Raw genomic sequence first — 13,740 nt, 5'->3', positions numbered from 1 at the left:
GTTGTATCTGACACAAGCAGATCGTGCCTATGAGCATGGTACAAGGCTCTGCCCTTTGTGTAGGCACTAACAGCTCCGCACTGGGGTTATACAGTGCTGCTGAATGGGACAGTTGGTTTGTGCCCCCCACCTTGCATGAGTGTGACTGACTACATAAGGAGCAGGGGAATGGAGAATCTGGCTCTCAGTCTCAGAAGACACGGTTAAGCTTCAGCCTCGTGATTTTCAGCAAGTGCCACTTCTGTTGTGGGAATGTGAAGTGCATGTAGCTTTGAAGTGAGCTGGTGAAGTGGTTTCAGAAAGCTGAGGAGGAAACCAGTGCTGCTGATTCCAGCTGCTTATAGGCAAAAGACAGGACGAATGTCTGATGGCAAAATTTACAGCTGCTAATCTTTTTTTTCCCTTTCTTTTAAACCCCCATTTTAATTATACATACACAAACACTTGCAAAGGTTTCTTTTTTTTTCTTCCCCTCTGGCTATTGGGCACTAGAATTTAGTTTTTGAAGTCCAGTCATTCAAAATTCCAGCTGGAAATCCTGATTACACGTCCCAGCAGGGTTTGTAGTTTCATATCTGATTCTCCTGTCTTGTGATACAAAGCAAAAGCTGGAGTATAACATAATTTTGCAGCCAAGGGAAAGCAATCTGGACTGTGTAACTGAAGGCATTTTTCTGATGTGAAACTCCTGTTAGATTCAGATCTAGTTGCCTCTGTTAGCTTATAGGTTGCTGTAGTGTTTTTGTAGAAGTCTCTTAAATTTTTATGTATTTTAAACTTTCGATTTGTAAAGCGTTGGAAGGAAGAAAACCTAACTCTTTCAATGCTGTTTTAACATTTTCCTCAAAGCACCTTGCCTCAAAGACTGTTGTCTAGACCACTGTAAAAATGCAACCATGGCACTGTTGAAAATTCTGGGGACTGTATATTAAAATCACAGCTATATGCAGGAACTCATGTATCAAATTTTCATCATGTGCTCACTTCGCATCCATTCTCTGTGAAACTGATTTTTTTTTTTTTTTTAATCAACCATGAACCAGTTTGTATAAAATACATTTTCAATTAAAGCAACAGACACTTTTTCAATTTGGTTTCTCGGGTCTTTCTTTTTAATTGCTGCTAATACGTTGCCTTGGAAGAAGCTCACGTTAATGCCCAGATGATGCTGATGCCATATAGTACGGGCCCTGTACACTAGATTGCATGAGAGCACCATCTTTCACTACTAACACTCCAAAGTGTGCACAGTAAAATATCACTAACCACTCTTGCCAGATATTGTCATTACAAATCATTTGGCTTTACCCAGCCCAGTTGTTCTTTATAGATGCTGTTCCTGGTTTCTACTTGGGCAAGTAGCTAACTTGGCTTGATATTCTCTACCATCTTCAAGGTCCTATGGAGTGCTAGCAGATGTGAGGGATTGACATGCCAGCTACTTGGGGAAATGCAGACTCCTTGCTGGAGTCTTTTTTGGGATGATTCTGGGTGGAAGAAAAACTTCTCATCCTACTCTTAGACCCCTTACCATTATGTTTATGAGTGTCTTTCTGCATGGTCCATAATTTAGCAAACACACTACATGACTAATAGCATGACTTCTTACTAAGAAAACTAATGAAGTGCCAACATGTTTCGCCCAGGAACAGCTTTCACTGGGGATGAGCCCTGCTTATTTTTGTGATGTATGATACAATGGTTTTTTCTGGCCTTAACAGTCTGATAAAGGCAAACATTGCCCCTCCACAGATGACACACAGGTGAGATCCCTCATTCTTTTTCACAGTTTAACTAACAGGAGATCTTGCTTCTGCTCAGAAATTGGAAGTGTGTGTTGTAATGTGATATAGGAAATTTCTCTTCCCCTTTTTTATTGCAAGCTTTCCTTGCCTGCCTTAAGTGAACCAGAAGGCGTAAGTAATGTGCATCTTTTGGGGGTTTTGTCCCTAAGAGGGAACACTTGAATTTGTGAATATGCCACAATCTTCTGATAACATTTAATACTCATTTAGTTTTTGTTTCTACCTGGTGAGAAACACCTTTGGTAAGTTTTGGTCTAATGAAATGTTTCAAGCTTTAAATTCATAATGGTTGAATTGGTTTAAATTTTGAATTAAGCATGGCTGTCAGATTTGCAGAGGAGAATGATGTAATATATTTGCTATCCACATGGAATTATCCAAACCTGCATGTCATAATAGGAAATGGTAACAGAGGCAGACCCTCCTAATAGAGAAGTAATGCTCTCTCGCCTACCTTTATTATAACGTGCATTAATGTGAAACTGTGTTAATGAAAAAACCTCCCAAAATAATTAAATCTGGCAAAAGAAGAGCAGGTGAAATCTGTTGCATTGAAACTGCTCTTTCTTGCTTAAGCAAATGCTTCATAATGAGTCAATTCTACTTGGGGCTTGTTTACACTCAAGTTCTTTCAGATTAAGTAAGCATGTGCATTCAAAGTGGTATTATCCAGGAATAGCTAATTCATGTCCAAAGTGCATCTATACATGCTTTTTCCAGAATAAGAGTACCTTGTTGCAGGTTTATCTTAACCTGCTTTGATAGAAATGACTATTCTGAAATAAACTTCAAGTGTAGACAGGCCCTGAAAGAGGCTCAGTGTACTAATGAAATGGAGATTAGCTCTTCATGTTGTAGCATGCTATATAGTCTTACTTTGCACTTTTTAAGAAACAGTCTAGCAGTGAAGGTATGTACGGGATCTGTAATTGCCAGGAACCAGCATGAAATTGCAAGCTGTCTGCTCTGTCGGTCTTAGCAGCTGAATGAATCGCCTTTTGTGACTTAATCAGGTGCAAGTTGCTTCAGTCATTCCAATGACACCGTCCTTCAGTGAATCAAAATAATGCTAATAGCACAATTAACCAATTTATCAACAAGCTGCAATTTATTGCTGGTGATTTTAAAGAATAAGGCTTGCTTTAACAATGCTTTGGTTTTAACACCCCAACAGGTTTTTTTGGTAACAAACTGGGTAATTTACACTTGTAGGCAGCCGCCCCATAGAACAAATCATTTGGGGTCCAGAAGATTTGACCCCACCTGATTATGGCTGCGGAGACTGTGAGCCGCTGCTTGATGTTCAGTCACTGCCAATGTCTCTGTGAAGTAAAACTGCTGGGAAGGCAGCAGATGGGCGAGATTATCACTTACCTGCAGGGAAGTGCTCTCAGTTACTGCCTGCCTTGGAGTATTGTTCTGTGGCTAGACTCCAGACCAGGCTCCCTGGCACTTCTAAATGATACAAATCCTGTGAAACTCACCTGAGCAAGGCATTTTTGGCATCACTTCAAGCCTTGATCAAGGTTTTTTTAAAGCTTAAGAAGCCAAAGCACAATACCCTTCTGGTCCCACTAATGCTGGTTTATAGACTTGAATCTAATCACACTTGATTTCACCATCTTTGACTTCTGTTACCATAACAGTTTCCCTAACCTCCTTCTTCTTTGCCTTCTCTAGTATCGGCTGGGATTCAAAACTCACCCTGAACTCTTCCTTCTGAATAATGTCGATGCAGACTCGGTTGTGAATAGATGACTTCCTGAGCTGCGGTAGGCAGAATGGATGGGTTTTTATTTGGAAACCCCGTGGTGCTGCAGAAAACTACTTGCCCTCCTTTTTTCGTTAGCTCAGAAACGGGTACAGTCAAGGATCACGAACAACGCTAAGATTTCCTGCAGGGAGTGCAGGATGCAACTGTTGTGTTAATGTGAGTGTTACATGGAACTTACAGGTGCTGCACTTTACATCAGCCTTGAAAGCTGTCACAAGACCAGCGAAGAGCCACGGTCAGGCTAATTTCATACCCACACACACCCCACTGGTGTTTTTTTTTTTTTTTTTTTTTTAGCTATTTTATTCTTTTCTTTAAATATTTTTTGATACAAGTAAATAATCTGGGTGGAGAATTACTGGGATTTTGATATTTTATTAATTTTTTTAGATTTGATCTTGTCCTGCCTGGTGTTTCTTAGGCTAAATGACAGGACACTGTTTTATTTTTCTGACTTTTGAAAAATGACAAACTTGTCTGGTTGGGCATCATTTGAAGGGTTTTTTTTCGTTTGATTGCAAGTGGAGATGACATGGCAAGAAATAATTAACCAGAAGACTGTGAAACTAAAGGTCCCTGGAGACTAAGGAAGAAGCATGCTTGCTGTCTGTATATTGCTCAGGGCATGTTATTCTGAACAAGCAGGGCTGGGTACAAGGTGATCTGCTCTTTTATCATCCCCTTCCCTCTCCAAAATGCCCCATGCTAGCTATCCAGATACTTGCATGACCTCCAGTAGCTGAACACCTGCCACTTCAGACCTCTCCAGCCTCTGCTGTGGCCATCTGAAGAGGCCCCACACTTCAAGAGAATGGCCCACCTCTCTTTCCCACTGGCCTCTTCCCCATGTGGTCAGTTCTTCAATATCTGTTCTGTGCACCGTGGTTTTATTTAAAGTGCTCCCCCCAACAATGTTGCTGAATGCTGCTGTAATCACAGCACCGCTGGGACGGGAGAATACAAAAAGGTTAGCGTAGTGCGTTCCTTCCAACATGTGATTTCTCTGCTGTCAGGAGTCCCAGCACTTTGACTGACAAGCAGTGTGTTGAAATGTTTTGCTCTTAAACTGTACTTTTAGATTTTAAAACCAAAATCCAGGTTCTTTCTAGAGGCAATGCAAGCTTAGACTTCAGAGGAATGCCTGATGAGAGAACTGTAGAATACTTGGTTCAAGCTTCTCTGTGTACTTTTAGGAGCGAAGCTGATCTCTTCAGTGTGATCTCCCAGTGGCATGTGCCATATGCCTGTGAAGTGCTAACTAGAGAACTTCAGAAATGACTTCACATTAGGCTCTATGGTTAGCCCCCATGCCTGAATAAACCATGTACCGCTCTCATCTACAAGTGAAACATGGCCTTTGATCTGCCCTCTGTTCTGGAGGGAGTTGGTTGAATTTTCACAGTTCAGAACATCACAGACTTGGCACACGTGTTATACACCAGCTTTGTGTGTTCGTGGCATTTCGGGAAGCCTCGAGCGGTACTCAGAATCACGTCTGAGCATTGGAAGTTTCCAAACTCAGAACCTGAGAGCGCGCGTGTGTGTGGCTTTTTCCTTATGGGCTTGTTGTTTTTTTTCCTTCAAATGGATAAATGTGCTAAGATCTCTGAGACACAATTTCCTTCGCATGAAAGTCATGCTGGATTATATTTTTCCAAATTTGCATCTGGGTTCTGTTTTGGGGTAGCTGTTACTTCTGTTTTTAATTTGTTTTTTAACCAATGAATCATTTTTGTTCTTCCAATTTGGCCCTAATTTATTAAATTATCATCTGGGTTGTGAAGAACATGGTGAAGGTCCAGACTTTCAAATAAACATGTCAAATTCACTTTAGCCTTTTCTGCTCAGTCTTAATCTACTTAAGAAACCACGCCACATTCTTGGTGATCTGACCTGGAAAAAAAGTCTAATGATTTTCAGTGTTTCTTTCTTGTACAAGAACAGGCTGTACAAAGGGCCCGCCATTGTTTGTGGTGGAGCTGTGATGTGGGTGGTATGTAAAATGCATTAAATCCTACCTGCTCGTAGAGCAAAGGATAGTCTTTCTGGCGTCAAACTGCAGTGAGAAGCATTTAAAGTATGTATTTGTATCTGAACTGCAGCATGGGCAAAAATGTACCAGACCGCAAGCACCAGATCCTGTTCCCTAGGCACCTAAGTGTGATCCATCACCACCCTGCTGAAAAAGCAATGTATGCAAACACGGGGTGGCCCCTCCTCCTGCTCACTGCTTTGTGGGACTTAACAATCCATCATCTTAGCTGTTAGGTTATCAAAGGAGGTGTGCCGCTCTTTTTAAGGCTTGAGCAGGGTGGAACAGGGCTCACACAGGTGCCTATCAGATTGGCCCCAAATTTGCACCCGCACTATCAGTCCAGTACTCTGATCCTATTTCTGTTCATGCTTACAACCAAGCACATGGCTGCCTGCAGATGCTCAGAGAAATTAATATGAACAAAACTTGAATGTGGATTAGTTAAGGCTCATTAAGCCCCATGTGGACCTGTTCATTTAACACTGAAGTAGCTTTGTTCTGTTTCAGTCCTCATTCACTTCCCAAATACATTAAGGTAAGCTGAATTTGGAAGGAGAGTGTCCGCATCGGAGCCTAATGTACGTTAACTAAGCCACTCTAAATTCTCACCTTGAATCAACTCGGGTTAACTTTCCTGCATGACTCTGCAGACGAGCAAAAAGTCCTGTTACAGGCACCTCTTGTTTCTGTTTTGAGTAAATCCCATTAAAATGTTACCTTGCCTATATAAATCTGGGTTCTACCAAGTGATCTAGTGGCATTTAGGTCCTGGACTCCCTTTCCTTTTGTAGCTACACGGAGGGGACAGTCTTTATAAAGTCAAGGAATAATTTCAGAGGCAGCCTATTTTGGCTTCTACCCCAGAAGGTGCAAGCAGGCAAGCATCTGTTGCCTTTTCTTTGGCAGCAAACCCAGCTTGAACCAGGAGTCCCTGGTTATATATAGCGTTATCTCTTGGAGCCCAGCTTTTGTTTACAAACACTGCTGCTTTCCTGGGAAGGAGAAGCTCCCATGTAATCTCATTACTTGTATCAAGTTAATCGCTGTTGTGGTTAGACAGCATTACCATTGTCTCCGTTAAATAAAACATCTCTTACAGGTGAAGGTCTCAATAGTAATTAAGTGAACCCAGAGAGACCAGGAAACAGGCGCACTATATTTCAGGGAGAGTCTGTAGCTACTAATAACTATTATCTTAAACAGGCTGAAACTTTCAAGAGTATTTTATTTTAGCCAAATAGGTTACTTTATATAAATAATAGCATAAATAGGCAAGCGTGGACCTGCAGTGCTGTTTCTGTAACACAGGGGTCTCATGTGTAGAGGCTCCTAACAAATTTGGATATAATTTCTGATGTGCTTTGGGGGACAGCAGCTTCTCCAATGACGCAGCCAACAGAATTCCTGGTTGCCTTCAAAATGAGCTTCCGGACAATAACGCTTACACAGAGAAATTCTAAACAGTAAGTGCAGAACGCGTGCGTCCCCTTCCTGCCTCTTCCCACAGAGCTGGCTCACTTTTTGGTCCCAGTCTTGAGTGGAGACTTAACAAAATCCTTGTACATAGAGTAGATAACACCTAGCAAAAAAAAAAAAAGCAGATGCGTTTGTTGCCTGCTGGCATCTTTACTACAGAACACAGTTCAGTGATTCATCGTTAGGCAAGCAGTTTTGCTGCCTTTTGTTGTTGTTTTTTTTAATTATGTTCCATCTCCCAACTTTAGCAGAGGTAAAATTATTTAGTGGCAAAAAAAAAGAATGTGTTCCTTAACTGTTTCTTCACACCACTTAGTCATGAACCTAAGTTCACAACTAGACATAAACGGGGGAGGTTATTGGACCCTTTTGATGTGGCTGCATCATGAATCAGTGGCTAGGGGCGATAGCTATTAATTCTGGAATGGCAAAACACCTATTGCTGAGGGCAACAAGCTACACAGCTAAGTTCCTAATAGGCATGGGAGACAACCTCATTCTATCTCCCAACCCCTTTCTAGCCTTCCCTTGAGGTCCCAATCTGGCAGTGATATCTTAATAAAGGCCACTGGTCAAACCAGATAGCATCTTACCTAATGTTATTGCTCCAACGACAAACCCTTGTGCTGCAACTCTCATGTGAATGAGATGGACAGACATTTTCTGGTCTCCTCTGTGTCTGAGCTTGTAGATACCATACCCCACAACAGCAACGAAGCCTGCCACCCCTGTAACATTCAGGAGAAAGGGAAAATACAGTGCACGCTTCCAACGAGAAAAGATAACTGGCTTCAAGACCAGGTGCTTCTACAGATCTGATTCGTTAGAGAAATGGTTTTCAACCTTTTTGGACTCGAGGTCCAAAATGTCTGCTTGGAAAATGTCAGCTCTTAGTTTTAACTTGTTTTTTGATTACAGAAAAATTAATAGAGCAGTTCTTCTGTTGCCAAAACACCAAATTCCTGTGTGAAATCTCTGGGTTTATCTTAGGTTTGCAAACCTAACAGTGCTAACATGGCACAGCACCCTTCAAAGGATCTCAAGGCACCCTAAGGTACTGTGGCAGCGGTGGAGAATCACTGTTCTACAGCAAGATGTGCCAAGCAGTGCCTCAGGTGAGGAATTGGGGTGTTAGTGTAAGAGTTTGCGGACCTTACCCTGCCTGCATTAAAAAAACTGGGTTTACCTAATGCCAAGTTAGCCACATTGTTTGAACGGACTCAACTACCCTTCTGGACCAGAAAATGGTTGCTCCATTTCCTCCATCCCATCCAGGATAACCAGAATTACTCCCCTTCTGAAGCAGGGAGGTAAGTGTCATTCAGATATTTGATTTGATCTCTGCACTGTTTGCTTGTGCAAGTAAGTCAGGCCTGGTTTATGGCTTTTCTGCACTCTTGTTGTTTGATGCATCAATTTAATTTAACTAATTTTTTTATCTTTTAATTGCAACCACTTTTGCACGTTCCAAAAAAGCAAGCTGTTGTCCTTGCAAGCTGCTTAATTGACACCAGTGCATACAGATTAGCTTGTGTTCATTAGCCTGGTATGTACAAGGTCTAGAAAAGCTTCTGTTCTGCCATTGATCTGGTGCAGCTAAGTATTCGTGGAAAATTAATGAAGTTTAATGGTTGAATCTTGGCCAGGTTTCTGCTCGACTCTTGAGCTCTGCACAATTCCTGCCTAGATTCCTGTTCCTCTGAAATATATTGAATGTAAATAAAGATTGGACTCTGGGGTATATACACCTCAAGCTCTGAATCTGATGGAGGAACCGTATTGAGAAGATCCTAGGGAAGCTAGAGAAGCTAGTTACAGCAGATGCCTCTTAAATGAAGGAGTTGTAACAGGTTTCTACCAAACGGGGAACTAAGCATCAGCCACCTGTGCAACAGAGCTACTCTAAATAGGAGTGGGGCATTGCTGTTGGAAAGACGGGAAAGAAAAAACCTATCATTTCAACAGAATCAGTCTTCCTGTTGTGTGTTCAGTGTATGTAACTATAGCCTCTTTTGGGAGGAAAATCCATTGAGAACTAGCACAGAACTGCTCTCGTGGAACGCTTAGCAGTTTCCAAAGGCAGCCGGATTCTACTCACCGATGGGCACAAAGGGCGTTTCCCTGGATTTTCTGGCCAATTTTGATGCTTGAGTGTCCTCTTCCACTGCAGACCAGTGATCGTCAGAAGACATTGTTCACGTCTGCAAACAAGAGGAAAGGGCTGACCACCCAGACCCAAAAATACCAATATGTTCCCCTCTTTCTCCATTCCTCAGGGTTTCTTTGCTCAGGGATCTATGACCTTAAAAGAAACTCTCAGTGCAAGAGCAGCTAAGTTGTTCATTGATTAAGGTTGCATGTAAGCAGATCCCCTTTTCAAAAGCTGGTATTTCACTGGACCAGCAGTGGCTGAGTTTCATTTGGAATTGTGGAGCCCTCTTCGGGCTCTGTTTTGGCATTACAGTGGGACCGAGCGCAGTTGTTCTCCGTGCCTGCTCGGCTCTTCAAACAAAGACTCGGGAGGACTTGCTCAGAAATGGAGCTTCTTATTCCTGTCTGCAGAATAAGTGGAGACTCCATTTACAAACAGGTTTTTTCAGAGATGTACCCAAGAACCAGCCCATCCAGAAAAGGCAAGAATACGAGTTATTAGCTCAGTGCTGCCCTGGTCTGATGCTTTCCTCTGATTCCAATTCTTGAAAGGGAAAAATGCGAAGGAGTCTTTAGAGAACGTGATGGATTGCTAGGAACAGAGAGTTAGCTGGGTTTGTGCCATCTGCGAACCCAGGTATCTACCTGGAGACAGAGTGGTCTCATTGGCTGTGTTCAGACGAGTGTGGAAGTCTCTTTTCTTGGGGACAAGAAGCAGTGGCATACCTGCTAGTGTGCCACTGTTAGTTGTCCCCAGGGAACGCCTGTGCCACATGCACTCTGGTGTGCAGCAGGTAACCCCGGGTGGAATAGGGGAGGCTGGGGCCAGCCCTGGGGGCCTCCTGGGACTGCAGCAGTAGCAATCCTGCCGCTCGGAGCCTGGCTGGCAGCTGCAGCATGGCACCAGTTGACCAGCCTCCGGTTTTGAGCGGCGCACGCTGCCACTGCACGTGCCCCTCCAGTTTGTTTGTTTTTTTGCATAGGTTTTTTGACCCCTGGATATCAAGGGGTCACCCCCCGTGGTGCTACTTTGCAGACATGTCTACAGCACCACATGCCACACGGTCTCGCTCATCTGGACACGGCCATTGCATTTGCTTATAGTTAAACATCTGAACTGACCATCAAAAAAGAAGGTAACAAAATACATCATTCAATTTTATATTTTTGTTCCATCTCCCTGTGTCTCTTACCCAAGTTCATGTCGGTTTCCTGCACCAGTTACTACTGTGGAAGAGAACAAGTGAGTTCTGATCCAAAGTCCCATTTTAAAAAGACACAACCTAGGTACCACTGACAAGATTTAGGCCCTTATATTCCTTCCTATTTACCTGCACGCTTTAAAAAAAAAAAAAAAAATGTTTCCTGTTGATAACTTTATATTTCTGTAGCATGCAGTGTCCTGAGGAATCTTGGAGCCCTGTTAGAAATATAAAACCTGAATCCTTATACACCGACCAAAGAAAAGCATCAGTATTACCTTTTGCTGCTGAAGTATCAACCGTCCTTCTAATCTCAGCTGTATGAGTTACCTTGTGTTCTGCAGGCTGAAGCTGCTGCCAGAAATAAGAGATGAACATGGTTATGTCACCTCTATGATCTGCATATTATTCAATGTCATTTTCATTATGTTTTTCTTCAGGTCATATCAGCTGCTTCATCTCATAATGGCTTTATCCCCTGATAACACCGTAAACACACACATTACAGGGACTGTTCTGCTCTAGCCAGAGGCCATTAACGAATCATTTCAGCTGGCTGCAGGGCTCTGCCTTCAACGGGAGGATTTTGAATTATTTCAGGCAGGGATACTAACAGAAAACAGATGCTTTACTTTTAAAAAAGCTCCTCATTTAAATAAGTGTATGGTATAAGGAGAAATCCCTGTTACATGTAGCATGGCTGTGATTTTGTCAGCAAAGGACACAACAAGGAATAGCCTATTTTACACCATTGCGTCTCTTCAAGGATTTTTTTTTTTTTGGTTGGGAGTTGTTTTTTGAGGTGGGGGATGTTTCAACTGGTCCTTAAACAACTAGCAACAATAAAAGATTGTGCATTCAGCAAAGGAAGGAAAAATAGGTTACAATAACTTTCAGATTCATGAATTTATCCCCCTTTTTTGCTTTCCTACTAAAATATTCAGACAGCCGTGCAGGCTTGTTGAAGATGATAGGGTAGGACAGATGTAGCTTATTATTCATGGCAGCATAGTGCTCGGCAACGTTTTTGTCTTCATAAGGCACAATCTGAAGACAACAGAGATGCCAAACGTGTAAAGGGCAGAATGTGGCTTGTCTAGGAACAGAGAAGCTGAGAAATACTGTAGCTCTGGCTGGGGCCTTGCACCCTGCTTTGAGTCTGAGAGCCTGGGTGGGGACTTGGCTTTTTGTTTTTTCATTTAAACACACATACAGGCAGTCCTCAACTTACGACGTTTTGAGTTAAAACGTTTTGCACGTACAAGGTTTATAAACCGACACCCTGTTTCAACTTTCTGACCTCAGTTTCGACTTTACAACGCTTGATCCCATGCCACGCCGCGCCAGCGAACAAGTTCGCTGCGTCGCCCATCTCCCTGGAGAACATCTGTCCAAACTTTCTTGGACACTGTCTTTAAGAAAGCAGGCAAGACTCTAGAAAAACCTGTAGCCAGGTCTCCTGAGAAGACTCCAGCCAACAACCCTTCAAAAAATCCAACCGAGAGCCTTTTAAAAAGTCCAGCAAAGTCACCTCAAAGAAGTCCTTCCAAATCAGTATGATTGCTATTTACAATATAAATACATTCAGGTAGCTATATTACTCATCTATAATTGATTGAGTACAAAATTTGGGGTTATTTTTGGTGAAAGTAGGGTATCGGGCCTCGGCTCAGGAACCAATTCCCCATTTATAACGTCGTTTCCTATGGGAAAAGCGGTTCCCAGTTATGTTTCGACTGAAGACGCGGTTTTCAGGAGCCAATTGTGTCGCGAGTCTGAGGACTGCCCGTACAACGGGGGTTTAGCATTTCCAGCAACAGCGCAAAACGATTAGCGGAGACAGCACAGCGTCTGCTATGGGGCCGGGTGTGGGCGGCAAGGTCCTGGAGGCCGCGGGGTGTACCCGCACCCCCTGCTCCCACGCTCGGCCTTCGCCTGGGGCGCCTCAAGCCACCGTCCTGCTTGTGGCAGCCGGCTCGAGGCAGTGGGGCACGGACGACGCGGCAGGCGGCGAGAGGGGTCTCTAACAGCACGTTCTCCCCTCGACAAGAGGCATTTTGGGGATCTCGGCGTGCCTGCTGCAGCCTCTAGGGCCCAGGAGCAGAGGCGCGAGGGCAGGGCCCTGCCAGCCGCTTCCCCGGCCCTGTCCTGTTCCTGCAGGGGCGAACCCACAGCCCGGCCCCCGGGGCCTCGGCTCAGAGCAGCCTTGTCCACCTGGTCGTGGCCGCCAGGAGGTGCCACACAATCGTCTTTGATGCCCCCTGGCACCCCCTAACCCAACCCTGACCCCATCTCCTGTCCCACCCTCCTCCAACACGCCCCGCCCCCCCTGCACCAGCCCCACCCACCTCTGCTCCACCAGCTCAGGGCTGTGGCCCCAAGCCACGCCCCTTCTCGAACATCACAAAGCTGCAGCCAATGGGAGAAGAGGCGGCGGCTAGTCAAGGCGGGAGAAATGGTGGGAAATGTGCCCCTCCCCCTGGGGTGTGTCTGTGTGGGGGAGGGGCTGCCCTGTGAGAGGGGGAGGGGGACAGAAAAGCCGATGGGACCGAGCAGAGAAAAGGAGGTGTTGCAGCCTTTTCACAGAGCCCCCAAATTTCCCAGGAAGGAGCTGGAAAGCTGCTTCCTTTGGGCAGCAGCAGCAGGTCGCAGATGCTCCCGCCTTGCCGTCCCGGTGGCTTCTCCCCTCCTGTTCACAACCAAGCGTCGTCCCTGCGGTGGCGGCGGCGGCGAATGCTTGTGCGGCGAGAGGAAACGCGCGCTCTCCAGGTAGGTCGAAGCCTCTTCGATGCAGCCTGCTTCTCCTTGTTATTGTGGTCACGTTTTCCCTCTCCTGACACGCTCAGACCGCTTTCTGCCTCTCTTCTCCAGCATCGGGTTTGGCATCAGGTTCCCTTTTTGCGCTCCTGCCCCATCACCTGGGTTGCTGGTCCTGCTAGCAGCTCCCAGGCCCTTTCCTCCTCCTACATGCAGCCAGGCCGGCTCCTCCTCCTTGTTTACAGCTGCTAGACAGGCCTCCAGGCTTTAGCAGAAGCAGAGGAAAGCCAGGGCCGTGCGACGTGCCAGCTCTGCACAGACTAGCAGCGCTGGCGTGCTCCATTTTCTTTAACTTCTTCAGTTTCAGCTTCTCATTTCACGTTCAACGCCGTGCTGTGAAGCCTAGAGGTGTGCAGGAGGCAAGCAGGTTTAGTTCTGATTGTGAAACCACCTCCTGCTTGCGCCGTAGGTAGTTTTCGCTGGCTCTTCGGTCTCCCCAGTGATGCATGCTGTTATTAAGGATGAATTTGGAGGTATCCC

The 13,740-nt window shown here is 44.7% G+C and overlaps 3 protein-coding genes across 15 annotated transcripts in view; 2 read left to right on the top strand and 1 right to left on the bottom strand.

Annotated features, from left to right (window-relative positions):
- SLC11A2 (solute carrier family 11 member 2) overlaps positions 1-5,291 on the top strand; it is a 34,189-nt gene extending 28,898 nt beyond the window's left edge. For all 7 annotated transcript variants that reach the window (XM_006031712.3, XM_006031713.3, XM_006031709.3 and 4 more), the window contains exon 17: positions 3,486-5,291. In XM_006031712.3, the coding sequence (XP_006031774.1) occupies positions 3,486-3,563 (78 nt within the window). In that variant the 3' untranslated portion in view covers positions 3,564-5,291. The remainder of the gene's footprint in view (positions 1-3,485) is intronic.
- A 266-nt stretch (positions 5,292-5,557) lies between these two features.
- Positions 5,558-13,740, bottom strand: part of HIGD1C (HIG1 hypoxia inducible domain family member 1C) — a 30,232-nt gene continuing 22,049 nt past the window's right edge. For 2 of the 6 annotated variants that reach the window (XM_025213386.1, XM_025213383.1), the window contains exons 2-5: positions 10,722-10,797; positions 9,189-9,291; positions 7,684-7,818; positions 5,558-7,193 (exon numbers count right to left, since the gene is read on the bottom strand). In XM_025213386.1, coding sequence (XP_025069171.1) covers positions 7,129-7,193; positions 7,684-7,818; positions 9,189-9,282 — 294 coding nt within the window. In that variant the 5' untranslated portion in view covers positions 9,283-9,291; positions 10,722-10,797 and the 3' untranslated portion in view covers positions 5,558-7,128. Of the gene's footprint in view, positions 7,194-7,683; positions 7,819-9,188; positions 11,815-12,791; positions 12,844-13,740 lie in introns of those variants that run through there. The other 4 variants (XM_025213387.1, XM_025213384.1, XM_025213382.1 and 1 more) reach the window with 4 other exon arrangements.
- The window catches only part of LOC102375885 (carboxy-terminal domain RNA polymerase II polypeptide A small phosphatase 2), a 63,723-nt gene continuing 62,876 nt past the window's right edge, over positions 12,894-13,740 (top strand). For both annotated transcript variants that reach the window (XM_025213381.1, XM_025213379.1), the window contains exon 1: positions 12,894-13,212. In XM_025213381.1, coding sequence (XP_025069166.1) covers positions 12,909-13,212 — 304 coding nt within the window. In that variant the 5' untranslated portion in view covers positions 12,894-12,908. The remainder of the gene's footprint in view (positions 13,213-13,740) is intronic.

The sequence above is a fragment of the Alligator sinensis genome, unplaced genomic scaffold, assembly GCF_000455745.1.
Source record: "Alligator sinensis unplaced genomic scaffold, ASM45574v1 scaffold551_1, whole genome shotgun sequence".
NCBI classification, from domain to species: domain Eukaryota; kingdom Metazoa; phylum Chordata; order Crocodylia; family Alligatoridae; genus Alligator; species Alligator sinensis.
This window is presented reverse-complemented; position numbering and strand designations above follow the sequence as displayed.